Consider the following 17,440-nt stretch of genomic DNA (forward strand, 5'->3'; position numbering starts at 1 on the left):
AGTAGTGAATTATACGATTTGATCTTTAGAGTTTCATTTTTGAGACATTATGTAACTATACTTAACACGGTTGGCTGGTTTAGATCTTGTGTAGCTCATTTAACCCTTAGTATACTACAAGATGGATTCACTGACACTTCATATCACTTCATATCATATGATCTCTAAAAGTTCTCTTGTCTGTTTATCGCCATGTTAGATTTTATACTAAAATGATTAAAGCGTATATTTTGTGAAGATCACGAATTTCTAAACACTGATTTTTTCACCACAATTTAGAAGAAGAGAGTTGACTGGTTTAGCTTCTGTATGGCTCATTAGTAGGTTACAAGATATGACAATATTATAGATAAAAGGGTATTACAATACCAAATATAATCTCTAAAAGTCCTCTTGTTTGTTTATGATTGTGTTAGATTTTATACCAGAATAATTAAAGTACATATTCTGTAAAGATTACGAATTTCTAGACACAAATTCTTCCACCGCGACAATCTAGAAGAATAAATTTAAATACGGTCCAATTAAGAACACCCAAGCATGAACAGTTTCGAGGTTTAAACAGGCAAACCTAAATGTGTTTGTCTAAAACCCAAAACTGACATACCGGAGCGAATTAAACTCAAGTTTCCAGCAATGAACAACTAACTTTAGCGTCCGCCGCGTCGCAACTTTGGTCTTTCGCGGTAACCTGGACCAATTCACCGATTGCAGACACTCAAAGCTATTATAGGTCTCACCAGTAGAATCATCTCACGCAGAAATGTATACGAAGCCACGGAGCGACGGATTATTTTTTCTCTCGTTTTCTTTCGATTTGCCACTTTCTCGCCGGTTTATCTGGATTTTATTCCCGAGCGGAATATTAATTAAGCCTCTGTCACTGATCAACGAATCGACGATCCTCCGAACGTTAATTTCCTATAATGTATTTGCTGTAATTAGCCGCCGCGCCGGGGTGGTGCTAATAAAGAGGAAATTATTGGATTCCATCGGTCGATTCAGATAAACGCTTTCGCGATCGCTTCATTAAACGCCGTACCGCGTCGACTTCTGTTCAATTGTTATCTCTAACCGAAGTTTAGTTGCAAGAAGTAACTTTTTACGGCGAAGCTTGTTTCTTACGCTACGTTTCTTCGCTTTATTTCTTGTCATTCGCTCAAGGTTGGAGGAATGCAATATTGGCAAAGTGTAACATCAAAACTGGAAGATGAAATCATTAATCAGCGAACGAGTTTAGCGACGCGGATTTAATTAAAGTTACAACAGGATACGCGCCATGCATCGTGGCTTGTCGCGAGATTAAGTAAATAGAAACAATTTGCGCAATTTTCCGCACGTTCTATTTCGTGGCTTGTTGAATAGCGACGATTAGATAGTACGGTTTAAATAGATTAGTCGTGAGGGTCGAGTGTGGGAACGTTGATTTAGAATCGTGGTTTCTAAATACGATTCAGATCTATTATTACACAGAGTTAATGATTTTGAATACGTTTATTCCCGATACGTTCGAGGCCACAGGAATTTTGTAATTGAAGTGAAAATCTACGACGAGAGAAAAGTGGAAAGGAAAAATGTAGAAAGAAGTAGATACGCTACATAGATCGCTTACATAATCGATGCAACATTGTAGTAAATAAGCAAAAATATTCTCAATCTATCTGCAGAAGCTATAAATCTCCGATTGCGAAAGTGGATAGATCTTTAAATAGAAGAATCGAAAACTTAATGTCAACGACGTGATAAAGCTCATAGAATCATGATCAAAGAACCTAGTTTTACCTGATCGATGTTGCTTCTAAAGGGATAAACAACTCTTATAATTATAGACTGAAAGGTAAATTTAAGAGAAGGCCGGGAATACACGAAACTATTCTGAAGCTCGGCAGAAAAATAATATATATAAAAATAAATTTACGTGTATCAAACAGTGGCCCATCAGAAAGCAGACTTCCAATTACAATTCCACGAAAACCGATCAATTTCCTCAAGCTATCCTTATTACTAAAATAACTCAATAACTCCCGAGCGTGGACTATAATCAGTTCACAATAATTACTCGTCGTGAACAGTCCCTCGGAATTAATTGCTCGTAGGAGATCGAATACAAAATTTCACGTAATTTCCCAACAAGAAATCGACTAAAGCAAGGACGATAAAACGGCGGCGCAACAATAAAACCACCGACGATTATCGACGGCTGAACTTCGATTACTCCCTCGTCTAATTAAATGTCGATGGGATCCGGCATTCCCGATAATTTACCAGTTTCTTGTCAGTTACTTTCTAGTCTATTATATCATTTTATCAATTACACACAAATTAAATGTCTAAAAAGATACCTTACATTCGACATCTACGGAAGGAAGTACCGTAAAAATGTAATTTATACTACATTGACTGAAATTACGACACTGTTTGCCAATCTTTTACGAGTATCACGTATTTTCTGATTTTTTTTAATACTCCCTCCGATACTCTCCCTTTAATGTTCCAATTTTTTTTTTTTTTTTTTTAATACGCTTTCCGACCGTTTTCAGGCGCATCGATGGCTATTTACAAGATGCTGGTTCCTAGAGATCATTCGAAATTGATTGCGATGGCCAATAAATTCAGTGAAAACGAGGCTCGGCGAGACATTCAAAGATACGAGGGAAGAAAGAGGAGAGGAAATAAGACAACTTCGCGGAGCAGATCTCTCACGGCTGTCAGGCGTGACACGTTTATCTTAAACAGCGTTACGTTCAACACTCGCGGAACTCATTAGTTAGGTTGCGCACATGCAGTTCGCGTTACGTGCGCTTGCCTACGCTGGTTGGCCCATTAGCGAAATTAGAAAGAGAAGTATTTTAACCGCGCCGCGTGCTATGAAAACGCTCGAAAGACTTACAAGTATCACTTAAGCGGCCCTCTATCGTCCTTTTTTTCTAATTTTTGCGCTGAATTATTTTGGGATGATTGTTTTCCTGACTGCAGTAAGTTTTGTCAGTACATCGTGGCGAAATGTATTTTATTTCGCCCGTTATTACATTTTTATTATATAACTTTATTGTAATAATGTATTGTAATAATATAATTATTATATAATTAAGCTAATAATTGGAGAAAATTTGTTTCACGTCTGTTTACTATTTCGTCATTTTATGAGGCGGACTTCTTCAAAACTTGAATCTGAAATAACCAAAGTCGTTACTTTTTCAGAAGATAATTGCAAGCTACTTAATTTAATGTTGCGATTTTGCGGGGAGTACAGAAAGTATATAGATGACAAGTAATATAACAGGACAAGAGCGATACCGTTTCACTGATTAATAGATTGTTGATGTGTATAGCATGACACTATACGTGTATTTAGGCAGTGAAATACGACGATAAGGAAAACTTTTTCAGACACAAATTGATAATATTAAGTCTATGACGCAAAAACCACGGAAATTTACGAGCAAAAAAGATTCTTCATCGCGGCAAAGAAAAGAATTACCAAGCATTTGCGCGTGTAGGACTCAGAATATCGCTTGGACGCTAACAACAAAATTACCTCTAAAAAAAGGAAACAGTTTGCTTCTGAATCTATATGGCGCTCGTAAATCTATGATGATTCGAGCACCGTTTTCTAAAACGACGACTCATCTGCCACCGATAAATAAGACAGAAATCGTACAAGCGAGGACATGGTTTCAAGATCGCCGTGGTTTTGCGCAAGTTTTCACGAAACGGACAGAAAAAGTTGCGCCCAAAGTCGGACAGGGATGGAGTTAAGTGGCGCTCCCTTCGAGGCATAAACAAGCGTTAGGGACATGAATGGGATCACGTAAAAAACAGATTTCCACCCTCGATCTCGTACACGAAACGTGATTTCAGGCCGTCAGCTCGGAGGAAGGGTGGAAAAAGGGCGTTGCGGATTGGGGCTAACCCTGTAAGCGATCCCAGGGGCTCGTCAGAAACGATCTTATGATTGACCGTGTTACGACACTCCCTATAGACCATTTTCCGAACGTATCTCGAAAATACGTTCTAGTCAAAGGCTCAGTTGATCTAGAAGAAACGGTACCAAACGGCACATGCATCGCCGGTATTAGATTTGAACGCGAGGCTTCTGGTATTTGGGGTGAACAGTAGCTGTATCGTAATCGAGCATATTTGGTTGTTAAACGTACTTTGAGATGGCGAAAATTGCAACGTGTAAACTTGTCGGTGTGGTTTTAGGAGTAAACTGGTTTTAGATATTGAGTTGATGTTAAATATTAGTAGGAGATATTCCGGTGTATTTACGTATTATAAATAACCCAGCTTATGATAATTACTTAACTGTGCTCTGAGTCGCGGCCAGAAGCGTAACAGTAACGTTTATGTCACCGTGCAAAATGTTCAACTGAGTTATACTTCATGAGGAGAATAATATAAACAACCGTAGGACAGCGTGCTGTAATGGATGAAATTACTTTGCGTTTATTACGTAGAAATACGCGAGTCTGTATTAAAATTTCGAACTACCTTTTTGCTCTTCTTGTTGGTACGTTATACACTTAAATATCTGAGAAAGGAAAGAAAGGAAAAACAAGGCTCGTTGATATTACTATTGTATTACTAGGACGAAAGTTTCAATCGAAGAATCTAGAGAATATATGAAATGTAAGGTGTTCATAAAAAGGATTCGTTCGCAATTATACTGTTAACTGAATTTTTCGATGTGAACCTGATCGTGATTTTATCAGACACGTAAAGAGGCTAGTTTCTAATCTTATTAATATAGAGCAAGATTAGAAGCACGAGAATAACATGGGGTTTAATTCGCACTGTAAATCAAGCAACAAAGTAGCAAGTAACCTGCTAGTTTACTATCTTACTTGCCTCAAAATTGCAGCTTACCGTGCTATAAGTATGCAAACTATCGTAGCAAGGAAACGTGGCAATGAATTCGAAATTGTGTTTCAATTTAGTGCAAAAGTGGATCAGATATCTCTCGTAAAGTCATTCTGCATTTTCCTCTATAAACATAGCAGCTTAAAATAGAACATATCAAAACATCATATACAGTAACGAATCTAAGAATAACACAAGCAAGAAAGACTCGTAATAAAACTAGGAATATTAATACAAAGTTGTCAAACAATCATTCCATCAATAGAACTAAAGCGTTCGAGAAGATCACTATAGGAACACGGTCGATTTTAATCGTAAGAATAATTATACTGCAAAAGGATATTAACTTTTCCGAACTCCATTAAAACTGAAGCTACGAACTTGTACTGCGTATTTGAATATACTATGCGATTATGATTATACTGACACGAAAATAAACAAGACAGACTTTCACTCGGAACTTGTATAAGACATTTTTTACTTTTAATGAACCTCGGTATCTTATTTCCTAGTAAAATTGTTAATACACTGATCGCTTTCATTATCGTATGATATTCTCAGCTTATCTCAAAGATAAAAGATCCGAACCCCTTCATTCTAACATATTCGATAATTCCAACGTTAATGTCGCGAGGAAGACAGCAATTTTGCCGAAAACACCTGCGTACTGTCGGCAATAAAAAAAAATAAAAACCGTAAAGCTGATTCATCCTGACATGTTTGACAGTCCTAAGGTTAATTCAGGAAGAAGATGTTAACAACCGAAAGCCAAACAAGCGTGGCCATCCTCGCGGCGATAGTTCGCAGCTGCGCTCATTATTTCAAGGTGCTTAGCTTGAAGTGTAACGCGAAAAAAAGCCACTTACCTTTCTTCTCGTCATCCTCATCCGCGTGATCGGCACCGTGATGAAGATGATGGGCGGTTGGATGGTGGCTAGTTATCGCCGGCACCAGGGGGTGGTTCCCTAGTGCCGGATGCGGATGATGAGGATGATGATGACTGAGGAACCTGACAGCGGCCGCGGCTGCTTGATGCTGAGCTTGCATCGTCTGCTGTACCTGGCTTTGAACCTGTCCGAGGACCGGATGATGTGGTGGCCATCCTGTCAGATGAAACGGAAACACGGGTGTCGCCCTCTGAAACAGTCTGGCCGGAGTCAGGAGGGAACCACCGGAACCAGTAGAGCCGCTACCAGGAGGCAGTGGAAAGGACAGACCACCTCCTGGTTCCAGGACCATGTTTGGGACCAACTTGACGACTGGCTGTCTCTCCACCGGAGAGATTTCACTTATTTTGCATCTATATCCCTCTACTCTATCCTCGATACGCTATACTTTCGACGGTCGTAGTTTCCTCAACTTCATGGGAACTGACATTCGACGAGAACAGTTGTTGCAGGTCTGGACACCTCAATTTCAGAGTATGACGCACGTGAGATAAGTTTTCGATGATGTACCAAGAAATCGTTTGTTTACATCTTACATGGAAGATTTAAGTTTAAGATTGATGGAATTTAGAGGTTCCTTTTAGATATATGCAGCGAGATTGATCATGTTTGTTGAAGATCGGTAGTCGTGGAGGTGGAAGGATGGCGAATGTGTTAGCGAGTGAACGTGCTCGTGGTAAGTCGACAGCCGTCGGAAGGCGTGATTCGAGGTTTCCGTCAATGGCAATCGACCTTTTTGCCTTTTAAAAGAATCCTTGCATCGAGGATTCCATGTAAATTCTTCCTGCCAGTATTTTCAGCTTCTATGCTTCAGTCTTTTATCTAATATTCAAAGTCCTCGACGATTTTCTCCCAAATCCCAAAAAATATAATCCCACCAAGTTAGTCAAGCAGAATTTCATGAAACACGTATTTCGAGAGTCCATTTAGTCCTTTCGCGAGTACAGTCTCGGTAACTAACACTCCAGTTTCACGCCACGATTTCTCATTGTCGGTCTTTTCGAAATCAAACTTTCCATCCGGGATCTAATCTTCACCCTGAATGTTCATGTTTCCGTCAATTTTGCGAATGAACCCGCCAAAACCGCAAAAGTCACTAGGGAAACTGGGCCATCGTTGAAAACACAAGTCCACGGTGCACTGGTCGACGATCACACTTGTTAAAAACTGTTTAGAGGTGACGGTGTCGTCGTACCTGGACATCAGGTTACGCAATCAGCAGCAACGAAAACACCGATCAGCTGACGAGATTAGAGAAGAGCACGGGTCGTATTTGTGTATTTGGCAGTCCGTGGGGTGAATTCGAGCGCGCAACGGAACGGATTCCAGGGATTCCTTGCTGGCAAGGACCTGTTAGTGTTAGGACCACTACGGCACGAGCCAACGGCACAGCACTATCTGCCTGGAGAGTGAAGTCAACGGCTCCCCTCTGTCCACGGAGTCAAAACTGGTTTGGGTCGCCACCCAGAGGCTTTGGATTGGTCGGACAGATGGTGGGTTCACGGGTGCCACTCTATTCCTGGCCAATGAGGACGGATGGATTACGGAGCGAACTCCGCCTCGTAGACGGTTTTTTTGCCCTGGAATTGAATCGACGCCCCTTCCTTGCAGTAATGGTGGTGCCGTAGTGGGGATGAATCAATTGGTGGCTGCCCTGAAAGCAGCCGCAAGATGGCTCCTCCCTTCCCCACAGCATTCGGCAAACCACCCCTGTCGTGGAGCCTAGGCAGCAGCGTCGACCTTAGCCTCTAATGCCGTCAACGAGATGCGCACTTTTACAAAGTTCAAATTTTTTTCACCACAGAAAACTATCCTCCTTCCTTTATTTCTCTTCCTTTATTCTTTCACCTTTTCTCCTTTTTTTTTTTTTTTTTTTTTTTATTAAACAACTCGCAACTGTCCTCCGGAGGATTTCACGAATACAGACTTGAAGAGATCGACGCAGAAATATTCTGGGAAAGCCAGAGACGATCGAAAGCACGATGAAGCTTGATCTCCGCCGTTGTTCATCTTCGAGGGAACGAGCCCGACAACGTTTCCCTTTCTTCGCGATCGTTCTCCGACGATTGTTGTGCTTCCACCACTCCACTCCCACCCCCACCAGACGAGTATCTTCCACCCCTCCAGCCCTCGAGGGCACGATCCTCTTTTAATAAGAGGAGCTCTGAGCTCGGAGGCGTTAAGTAATTACATCTATTCTCTTCTGGGGAGGAAATTACCTGTGCCTCGGGGTGGGAAAAATTAGGAAATTAAAATTAACCCCCGCCACCGGGCGTCGTGTCGCCTCTCCCTCCTCCTACACCTCCTCCTCCTTCCCGTTCGCCATTCCTGTTCCCCCTCAGCCTCTATCATCCTCTCTTTCTCGCGCCTTGCTTCTCGACTCGGTGCACTCCGTGGCTGGAACTCTTCGTACTCGAATTTAGGAGGAGCCGGCGGCCATTACCGCTTACGTAATCTTTTTACAGTGGCGGCAGCACCTTGTTAAGCAAAGTTATTTAACGCGGGACGTCGGGCTAGCTTGGTTACCGACGTGTCCTCGTCTATTTGGATGAATAGGTGAACGTATTGCGCCGATCGACGCCGGAATTCGACGCTTTTCAACGATCTTGTGCTGACTGAAGATCCATGGCATCGTCTGTTGCTTCGTATTTTGTTACTTTGTATTACGGAAATGATGTAATGGCTTTTCCCAGCAAGTAAAGTTGGATAAGAAATTTGATAAATTGTTTAACCTTTACGTAAACTTGGCTGGGTCAAGCGCGAAGTAATACATTGACGAATATTGTTGCTTCGTGAATCGAGGAATCAACAGTGAGCATATTTTTAGCACTTTGAGGTTTTGCCTATTGATTAATCGAATTATAAATATGCTCATTAACGTCAATAAATGTTCTGAAGATCGATGAATTGAAATTGACCCGCCAAACGCATCGTTCGTTTCTTGTAAGAAAATAATGTAAAAATCTCATAAGACGATTGGAATAAAGATTCGACTGCTTCGCGTACCGCGCGTCCCACCCCGTGAAAACTTGCCGGTTTGCTCCTTGAACGTGGTAGACAAACTCGTGTACACAGTCTAGAGGGAAACTGGCGAGTTCCTAATTTACACAGCCGCCACATTCTCCGAAGCCCTTTTGGTCCAGACTCCTGAGTGCCGTCGGAACTTTGCCGACGATTAAAACGCTTTAGTAATTAACTGGGTCTCCTCACCTTCCGCGGTAACAGTTACCAACCCACCGGTATGCTCCTTCTGCCAACCAGTGGCGAGGATCTTTCCTCTCTCACCCCGATTCTCCCTTTCCTCTTCTTACAGGCTCGACCTCTTCTTCTCACCCTCTTTTCCCTCCCTCTTTCACGCCACTTCTGGCCTGCTGGCGCATATTTAGGGATCGCCGGTTAGAGGTTGCCCGGGCAACCAACGTCGAGAAACCCTCTGTCGTTGCCAGGGCAACCTTCTCTCGCTCCTTCATCTTCCCTCCAGAAACTGCTTCACCACCACTGGGCTGGATTCAATTCGTGAGAGCGAGAACGAATCGACTCTGGCTTCGGTAGGTGAAGAGGGTGTGTGTTAGACTGTGCATCCGGTCGCTACGGGAAAAGGAAAAAGACGCCGCACGTTCGGTGATTGTATTTGATAGCCCGACCGTGGACGTGGAGAATGAACATTCGACCTTGATTAAAGCGGAGCCCCCGGATTCTTTCCGTTTTCACGGAATCAGCTTCTCTGAGCTTGCCAGATCTTTGCGGTGGCAATTCTTCGATTCCGAGGAATTTAAAGCTGCAGGTACCTGAAAAACATGTCGATTCGTTATTTCTGGCGATGGAACAGAGAGTTTTGGTTTGGTTGAACTAAATTTGTCGTTCCAAGGGAAGAAGATTTCTGTTTCCACAAAGGAAAGCATGATAATACTATCAGAATCGTCTAATTGTAAATTATCACTTAAAGAGATATATTTTGCTTCGTGACGTATGCCTGGAAAATCTTAAAACTACTGACCATCTTAAATTCCACAAACATCAAGTTAAAAACGCAGAAAATCCTCGCAAGCTCTAAGAAAAATGTATTCACTCTATGTAAAATTCTAAATTGCACGAAGTTTTCGAAAAACTGCGAGATATTCCGTGCTCGAGATTTCCGATCTTACCCCGAATAGTGCAAGGAGAATCGTCACGCGTCCGGTAATCGGATCGGAGGACATATGAGGCGATCGTCTAGCCGATAAAAAAAGCAGCGTCTTGCCGCGTGCATCTCTGTTCGCGTTCGTAATAAAGAAAAACGGGCGCAGCGACGGGGCGAATTTCCCTGACGTTGCGTGAAAATTCCGTGGGCGGTGGCGCGGTTTTCGCGAGAGCGGACCGAGTCTTATGAAAAATTGATCGGGCACGATATCTCACGTTTAGGCGAATCCGTTGAAGGAAAGCAGGACACGCACCGCTCGTCCATCAAAAAACGCGGCAAACGAGTGGCGGGGGCCGGTGCTTTAATATAAAACTTAAATAACGATACAGCGCAGCGCCATGACGAAAATGGGAAATAATCTTATGAATAAGTTCTTCCCCGGGGCGTGCTTGGCTCATCCGACTCGCCACGAGATCGTTGCAAATTTGAAAACCCTCTTCCGCGATTTTACAAATTATCCCGACATGATCGTCGTGACGCGGTCATGATTAATTCCATCGCGAGTCCTCCGCTCCTTTCGTTCAGTTTGCAAACTTTCATTTAGTTACTCTTCCGAGAGGATAGATAATCGTGGATGATGTAACTCGAAGACTCTTTATCGGAAATTCGAAACTCATTTTAATTGTGGGTAAATTCTTTCTCTTCTTTTTCCATTATTTGTTTCTTTATTTATTTATAATCGCTTGTACTGCTCCTGTAAATTACTGATGATGCGAACGAATTACAAGAATTAAGATTGAGGGTGAATATAAATTCGCGCATTCTCGGTAATTATATTTATGGCTATTTGGTTATCACACGGTTATTTCATTACGAAAAGATTTCATGTTCAAAACAGAATGTCTAAGATGGCAATAAAGAATTCGATTAATGGGAGAAATTAAGGATAAGATTGTTATAAAGATATTTTACTTCGAATGTGTGAATTATTTATCATAGAATTATTATAAAAAAGCAGGTCTTGACAAGATATAGTTTTATTCGCCATTGATTGTAGAGCTGCGATTTTCTTTGTTCTAAGATTGATTTATGAATCTCGAAATTATTATACTCGCTTAGCCCGAAACGCGCATGAAAGTTTTAATTACAAGACTCGCATTTATTTACGATAATTGCTTATTTATTTTGAATAACAACCTGACATATTGCTTTCTCGGAAATAAACAGGCTCGATTGATAAATTAGAACTTTCCTCGGAATTTCAAACAGACTTTCACCTTTCCCAACCATTTGTCATTTTTTAATTGCGATTTCCTTCTCGTAGGCTTAAAGTAACACGAGCGAGACCTCTCACGTACATACACGTCTAGCTATCTCTTCTTAAAGACACCGGCTATTACTCGTTTTTAAGTAATGACGTACATACGAACGACGAGTGTTTGGATTTCATTAGCGAAGAACATCGCTGGAAAAAGAAAAAGCGAATAAATATGCTAATAAATTATTTTCCGCGTGTATTACTTATTCTCTGGAATTTTTTATTGCCACCTGAGAACACTAACTACCGGGAGTGTTTTTTGTGCGATATTGTACGCTTGAAAACCTCTATCATACGCGTACACGAGTAGCCACGTAATGATATAATGATACGGTTCACATACGCAAGCAACGTGTTTAGATTTTCTTTACGCGGTGACGCCACGATGGGGAGAAATACATTCAATTCAAATGGACGCGTGCACGCGTTCCTAATAATTACCTACTAATTGATAAATTAGAATCTCAACACGCACTCGATTCTCCTCGCATCAACGCATTCCGCTCGTTTCAATTTATAATTCATTCAATCTGCCGCAATCCTCTCTGTGTTTAACATTTGCATTATCATAAGTGCTACAAATCGCGAGAATTTAAACAGACATTGTGGATAATTCGATTTGTCCTGTTATTCGATTCCCCTGGCCTTTATTATATTAAGTGACTTAGAACCCATTTCTTTTAAATTTCCTCTTGATTCGAGTGAGTAATTTATTCACGAGAATTATTTTAATCCCTAGCTTTCAAATCAGTGCCAGAACTATTAAATGCGTAAAACTGATGCATTTCAGATTTATACTTTCACAATTACCCACTAAAAGTAGCTACTCTGGAACGATTAATGTTGATATTTACTGAGCCAGAAATATGATTATTATATCTATTTATTTTCATCTATACGAATATCATCATATCCATCTAGGTAGCAAGGTAGTTATACCTAACGTTATGATTGGTAATATTAAAGTGAAAAAGTATAATCGACCATAATTTCTTCTCTGATAAATAAACAGAATTCCAGTTACAGGATATTAACCTTTCAAATACTTGCAAATTTACCGATACTTAATAAATCTTATTAAAATTCTTTGCTTGAACACGTCTCCTTACTTTTCCAACACTATAAAATCCTCTGTTCTCCTCTACTACCTTTATCGAGTAATGAAAATCTCCGAAACGGCATAATACTTTTATTCAGTTTAGTTATTAAGTTCCTTGTTTATTTCTCCCAATAGTTCAACAATCCAAACTTTTTCAACCGAGAAAGAATCGGCGCGCCCCAAACACCGGTTCAATTACCGGTTACACCAGTCTGGTTAGCCTATTTACAACTTGGTGGCTCGATAAAAATTCTACAGCGGTCCGGTAGATAATTATTTTTCAGATAAGAGCCGAGGAGAAGAATTTACCGGGCGCCAACGATTCGAGAACGCCTCGCCGGTTTGTTGCCGCGTGCCAAGAGCCAGGACGACTAATTAAGTACGCCGTAAGTTAATTGAGCCGCGTAGGAGGAGAACCGAAGATACGAGGGAAACGTTAAACTGTGTAAACATCAGACTAATTACTTCGAGACTTTATCGTGCTACACAGGCACTACGTTAACTTGAGATAGCCCGCAACGATTTCGATGCAACGATATTCTCTGAATTGACATAAATGCGATGATGAAAAATATAAGCAAAAATGGTTTCTGCACAAATGGAATAAAAAAATGATTAACTAAATATCGCACAATTTCGTCTTTTAAATGCCGCGTAGCCGAGAAACATTGATTAATTTGTGAGTCTACGTAACTTGGCAAATATTTTTTTGCGAGATTGTGTTTAGAACATTTTTATCAAACTTCCATCGAAGAGTAAATACTGTGAATTGTTATAAATTTCATTGCTTTTACCGTGATCCTATTTTGGAGTTTTGAACAGCTTAGAATATAGAAATTTTGTCATTGAGCACGCAGCTTCCAAATTTTTAAAATAAAGGGGCGAGAAATAAAAAAATCGTCGAGACGAAAACGTCACGAGCTGCAGCGGAAATTGAACGAGGACAAGGAAACGTGACGATGACGAGTCGCGATTTAATGAACGCGCCTCGTACCCCATTCGTAACCCCGACGCTTCATCTAATCTGTCGATTCTTTCTTTTAGCCGATCGTGCGCATGGATCGTCCCGCTTTTTTCCACAATCAAGACGCGATAAAGATGTCAAACGTCAGTTAACTGGCCAACGGGGTCGTGACCGTACTTGCATTGAGAAATTTCAATTCGTGAGCTGGGTTGATCCATTGATCGCGAGAGTCACCATTACGCGCTATCTACGTTTACGTAATATTTCGTGAACGAACAACGATTCGGAAAACATTAAACTATCGATCGAGGTATCAATTTCGCTGAGGAAATTTTAGAAATTCTCGATCATTTGGAATGAAACTCTTTTACCCCTTTCGCTATACTTTTCAGAATTTTAAACCTATAACGAAAACTTTGAACGTGTTGAGAATATATTTCAACAATTCCATTGTTATTAATATCATTATTTCAGGACGCAGAAATAAAAAGAAAAGTTGAAATCAATCGTGTCTCAGAAATTCGAATATCGCTTCCGCGATATTTAGCCCCCCCCCCCCTCTCTTTCAAACTTCCAGGGGAAAGAAATTCCCGAAACTTAGGACCCACACCTCCGAACTCTGCAGCGAACTTCTCGAAGCCACAATCCACGGAACATTCTCGTGGAGAAGCTAACAAAAATGTCTCTCTTCGCTCCGGAAGCGGAGGATCTCCGCAAGATTCGCGGTTGCTTTGCAAGTCTAATTGCCGGCACGATCGCGAGCAGCGAAGAGAAACGCGAAGGAAGGTGTGCAAGAGGGAGGGAAATATTCAAGGTGGAGACTTAGCTGGTAGTTCGCGAGGGAACGGCCATAACAGGAGCGCAAAAATGGGGTTGCTGGTGAAAGGGAGATGCAAAGATGGCTGCTGCAAAACGACGTGTCTACGCTTCTTCTTCTTTTTCTTCTTCTCGTTCTTCTTCCCCTTCTTCCTTCCACATTCTCGTCCTCTTCCTCTCTTCTACGTTTTTTCCCTCCGTCTGGCAGGTCTTCTCGCGTTTTTCCAGCTTCTCCTCCTTCGTTCGTTTCGTCGATAGCGGATTCGAGTCACGCGTCGGCGGTTAGTTCTGATTAGCGACAGGGCGAATGACGTACCACTGGCAGGATCTCGTGTCTCGAATACGGAAGCAGACCGTGTACGCGGCAAGTGGCAAGAGCAGGCCAACGTGACCAAGCCACCGGCGCTGCTTTATGGGAATTTATTTAGAGGGATCTACGGTGACTACACGAGCAGCCCCCCCCCCTTCGGCCCTCTATGAGCTGCGGATATCTCCCGGCCACTGCAATGAAAACGCGATGCGCACACGCGATTTCTTATTTCGAATAGCTACCTGGTCTCGCGATTATGTAATTAAGTACTATACAGTGCTTTGAAATTCAGCGGAGGAGGATCGTTCGAGATCTCATGTGATTTATTGGATCTGAATGATATACTTAAATAGACTAATTATTTTATGCGTAGGTGGTTTAACCTAATAAAATTCATGAAAGCACCTTATTTCGCATATTTATATTACTACTGTGTGTAGATAATATCTAATTACATCGTGTGTGTACACATATATATATTTAAAACTGTTTGCGAACGGTATCTCACGCGAATTCTACAGATCACGCTTTTTCCACCGAATAAAAATCGTGGCGATGATAATCGTCAAAGCGAGGTTATATTAACAGCGAAATTACATCGTGACACGGTCGCTGATTAAACAGTGAGTTTTCCCGTTGTAACGGCCGACGCTGTAATTAAATTAATTAGTCATTTACGTGTGTTTATCATCGAATATTAAAACATATAGCGCACGGATCTTCCTGTCAGTATGTTCCGATTAAATTGCCCACCGTGCCGATACAAATGATTAAGTTTAACGCGGATATATGATACCATAACTAACAATCAGCATGCAGCTAGTAAAAGCATCGCCGAACAAATTATTTTATTCTTCATTGAATAATACGAGCCAGCGCGGTTTTCCAAACAGCCGGCAGGATGTATCATCGACCTATTTTCCAATTTACGTACAAAAACCGCACGGTAGATGGCAGTCAATTTCTGAAAATTTTAGGAGAATGGGCAGGCCAAATAGTAATTTTATGCCCCTTCATTTCCACAAATAAAAATGAAACGAGAATTTAATGCTTTTTGCGCAGCACATTTTGTCGCGGATAGAAATTTCAACGCTATAAAGAACTCGGCTTTGTCTCGCAAAAAGGAGGGACAACATTCAAACGACGATATCTTACACCTTCTCAATAATGTAAAAAGTTCTACAAAAATACACATATTGTCAAAATAAATGCCATTTCCTTCGTGAAAGATCTACTTTCTGAAAGATGCTGTTCCAGCTCCCTTTTTCCACTAATATCGTATCTCTGTCATTTCCAAACCTTCCATACCCGAAGTCGCCTATCCTTGAACATACGAATAACCAAAACATCTCACGCAACACTCGCATACAACATGTTCGAAGTTCAACAAATCGATCCAAACCTCGTGATACGGTATAAGATACACTCACCGAAAGTGCGGCACGATCGGAGCACGTCTACGAAGGGGTGTCGAGCTGATTCACCGTAATCCGCTAGAAACTCGCGCGAGAGATCCAGCGAAGACAAGAAGGAAAGGAGCGGCTGATAAAGGAAAGAAGGCACACTGCGTCCTCCTAAATCACCAAGAAGATGGCTGGCCGCCTCTGCCGTTCCCCCTTCTTCTTCCATCGAAGCTTTCCTCTTTGCCACCCCCGTCTTCACCCCTCTTTTTCCTTTCTCGTCGGCTCACGAATCCTCGTCGCTTATCGTTCGTACGATCTACGAGGTCTGCACACCTCGGTACGGTACCGTTTTCTTCTTCTTCTTCTTCTTTTTCTTATTTTTCTTGCTCGAAAGAGAGGAGCCAAGAGAGACGACCAGACACGCACCAACACACGGTTACACCAGTCGGATAATGTAGTCCTCCGGTTGATTTATGGGTTAATAGTTAACCGGCCGTAAATAATGCTAATCACACTCTTATTATACGTTCTGGCCGCGGCATCGCGGCGAATGTTTTGTCCCTGGCTCCTGCCAAGATTTCAAACCCGCTCTGCCCGCTCCTAGGATCCCTTCTTGACCAGCTGCGTCTGATTGGACGCCGACTCTTCTTTGATTGCTGCATGGAAGTGGAACGGTGGACATCTTATGTGGTATACCAACGGGATATTGTCGCGATGGTTTCGTCTTTCGTCCTGATTTCCACAGATGATTGATCGATCCTGTCCCGGAGAATGATGTTCGGGAGCTGAATATACATATGAAATTGATTGGAAGATTGGAAAGGTGATTTAATTTGATGGGATTTTTTATTCGACAATGTCAATGTGTTAGTACTTTTTGGTAGGACTTAAGTAAAGATTTTGTCGGACATATAGATTTCTTGTTATGTTGTTGTGAAATGGTATTCTTTTTAATTTGTTGTTATAGTAAATTGTTCGATCATTCATTGTTTGCTAAATATTCGGTAACTTTATACACATATTTTTGTAGACACGAAATATTCTCTTTGAATATTTTTTATAATACTATTTTAGCGTTAAATTTCTATACACAAAGTACCTATCTCTATCATCCTCTAAAATAACTAAAATAAACTAAATAAACTAACATAACTAAAATAAAATAATCTAACTTCCCAAGCATCATTCTCGGCATCACGCCTTCTTTGTTTCGAGAAATTCAATCTTCCTAAAGATTCGCAAACGTGTCGACTATAAGAACAACAAAGCAATTCGAATTACCAAAGAAGCTCCATTACGACACGGAGGATATTGAATGCCCGGGTACAAAAGAAGGTTGCCAGAAATTGCGACTTCCAGGGGTTCGTGGAATGTCCACTCGACCAATACGAGGCTACCGAATAAAATAGACGATACATTTTATTTCACCGGCCATGTTCTCTGCGAATGGTGTGCTGACTCCGTCTTTTCCGCCTCGAAACCCTCGTTTCTGCGCCAGTAGTACCGTCTACGCGATCACCCTCGAAAAAAGTCTCGAGATCAAGCCGAGAAGGGTGGTTTCAGCTGGAAATACCGGTTGGTCGATTGGAAACGGTTTAGC

At 41.4% G+C, this 17,440-nt stretch overlaps 1 protein-coding gene across 1 annotated transcript in view; it reads right to left on the minus strand.

The window, feature by feature from the left end:
* Positions 1 to 17,440, minus strand: part of LOC117217302 (protein zerknuellt 1-like) — a 100,513-nt gene that overhangs the window by 36,436 nt on the left and 46,637 nt on the right. The window contains exon 3 of the mRNA XM_033464810.1: positions 5,730 to 9,598. Coding sequence (XP_033320701.1) covers positions 5,730 to 6,102 — 373 coding nt within the window. The 5' untranslated portion in view covers positions 6,103 to 9,598. The remainder of the gene's footprint in view (positions 1 to 5,729; positions 9,599 to 17,440) is intronic.

Source organism: Bombus bifarius, unplaced genomic scaffold (genome assembly GCF_011952205.1).
Source record: "Bombus bifarius isolate JDL3187 unplaced genomic scaffold, Bbif_JDL3187 scf7180000007975, whole genome shotgun sequence".
Lineage (NCBI taxonomy): Eukaryota > Metazoa > Arthropoda > Insecta > Hymenoptera > Apidae > Bombus > Bombus bifarius.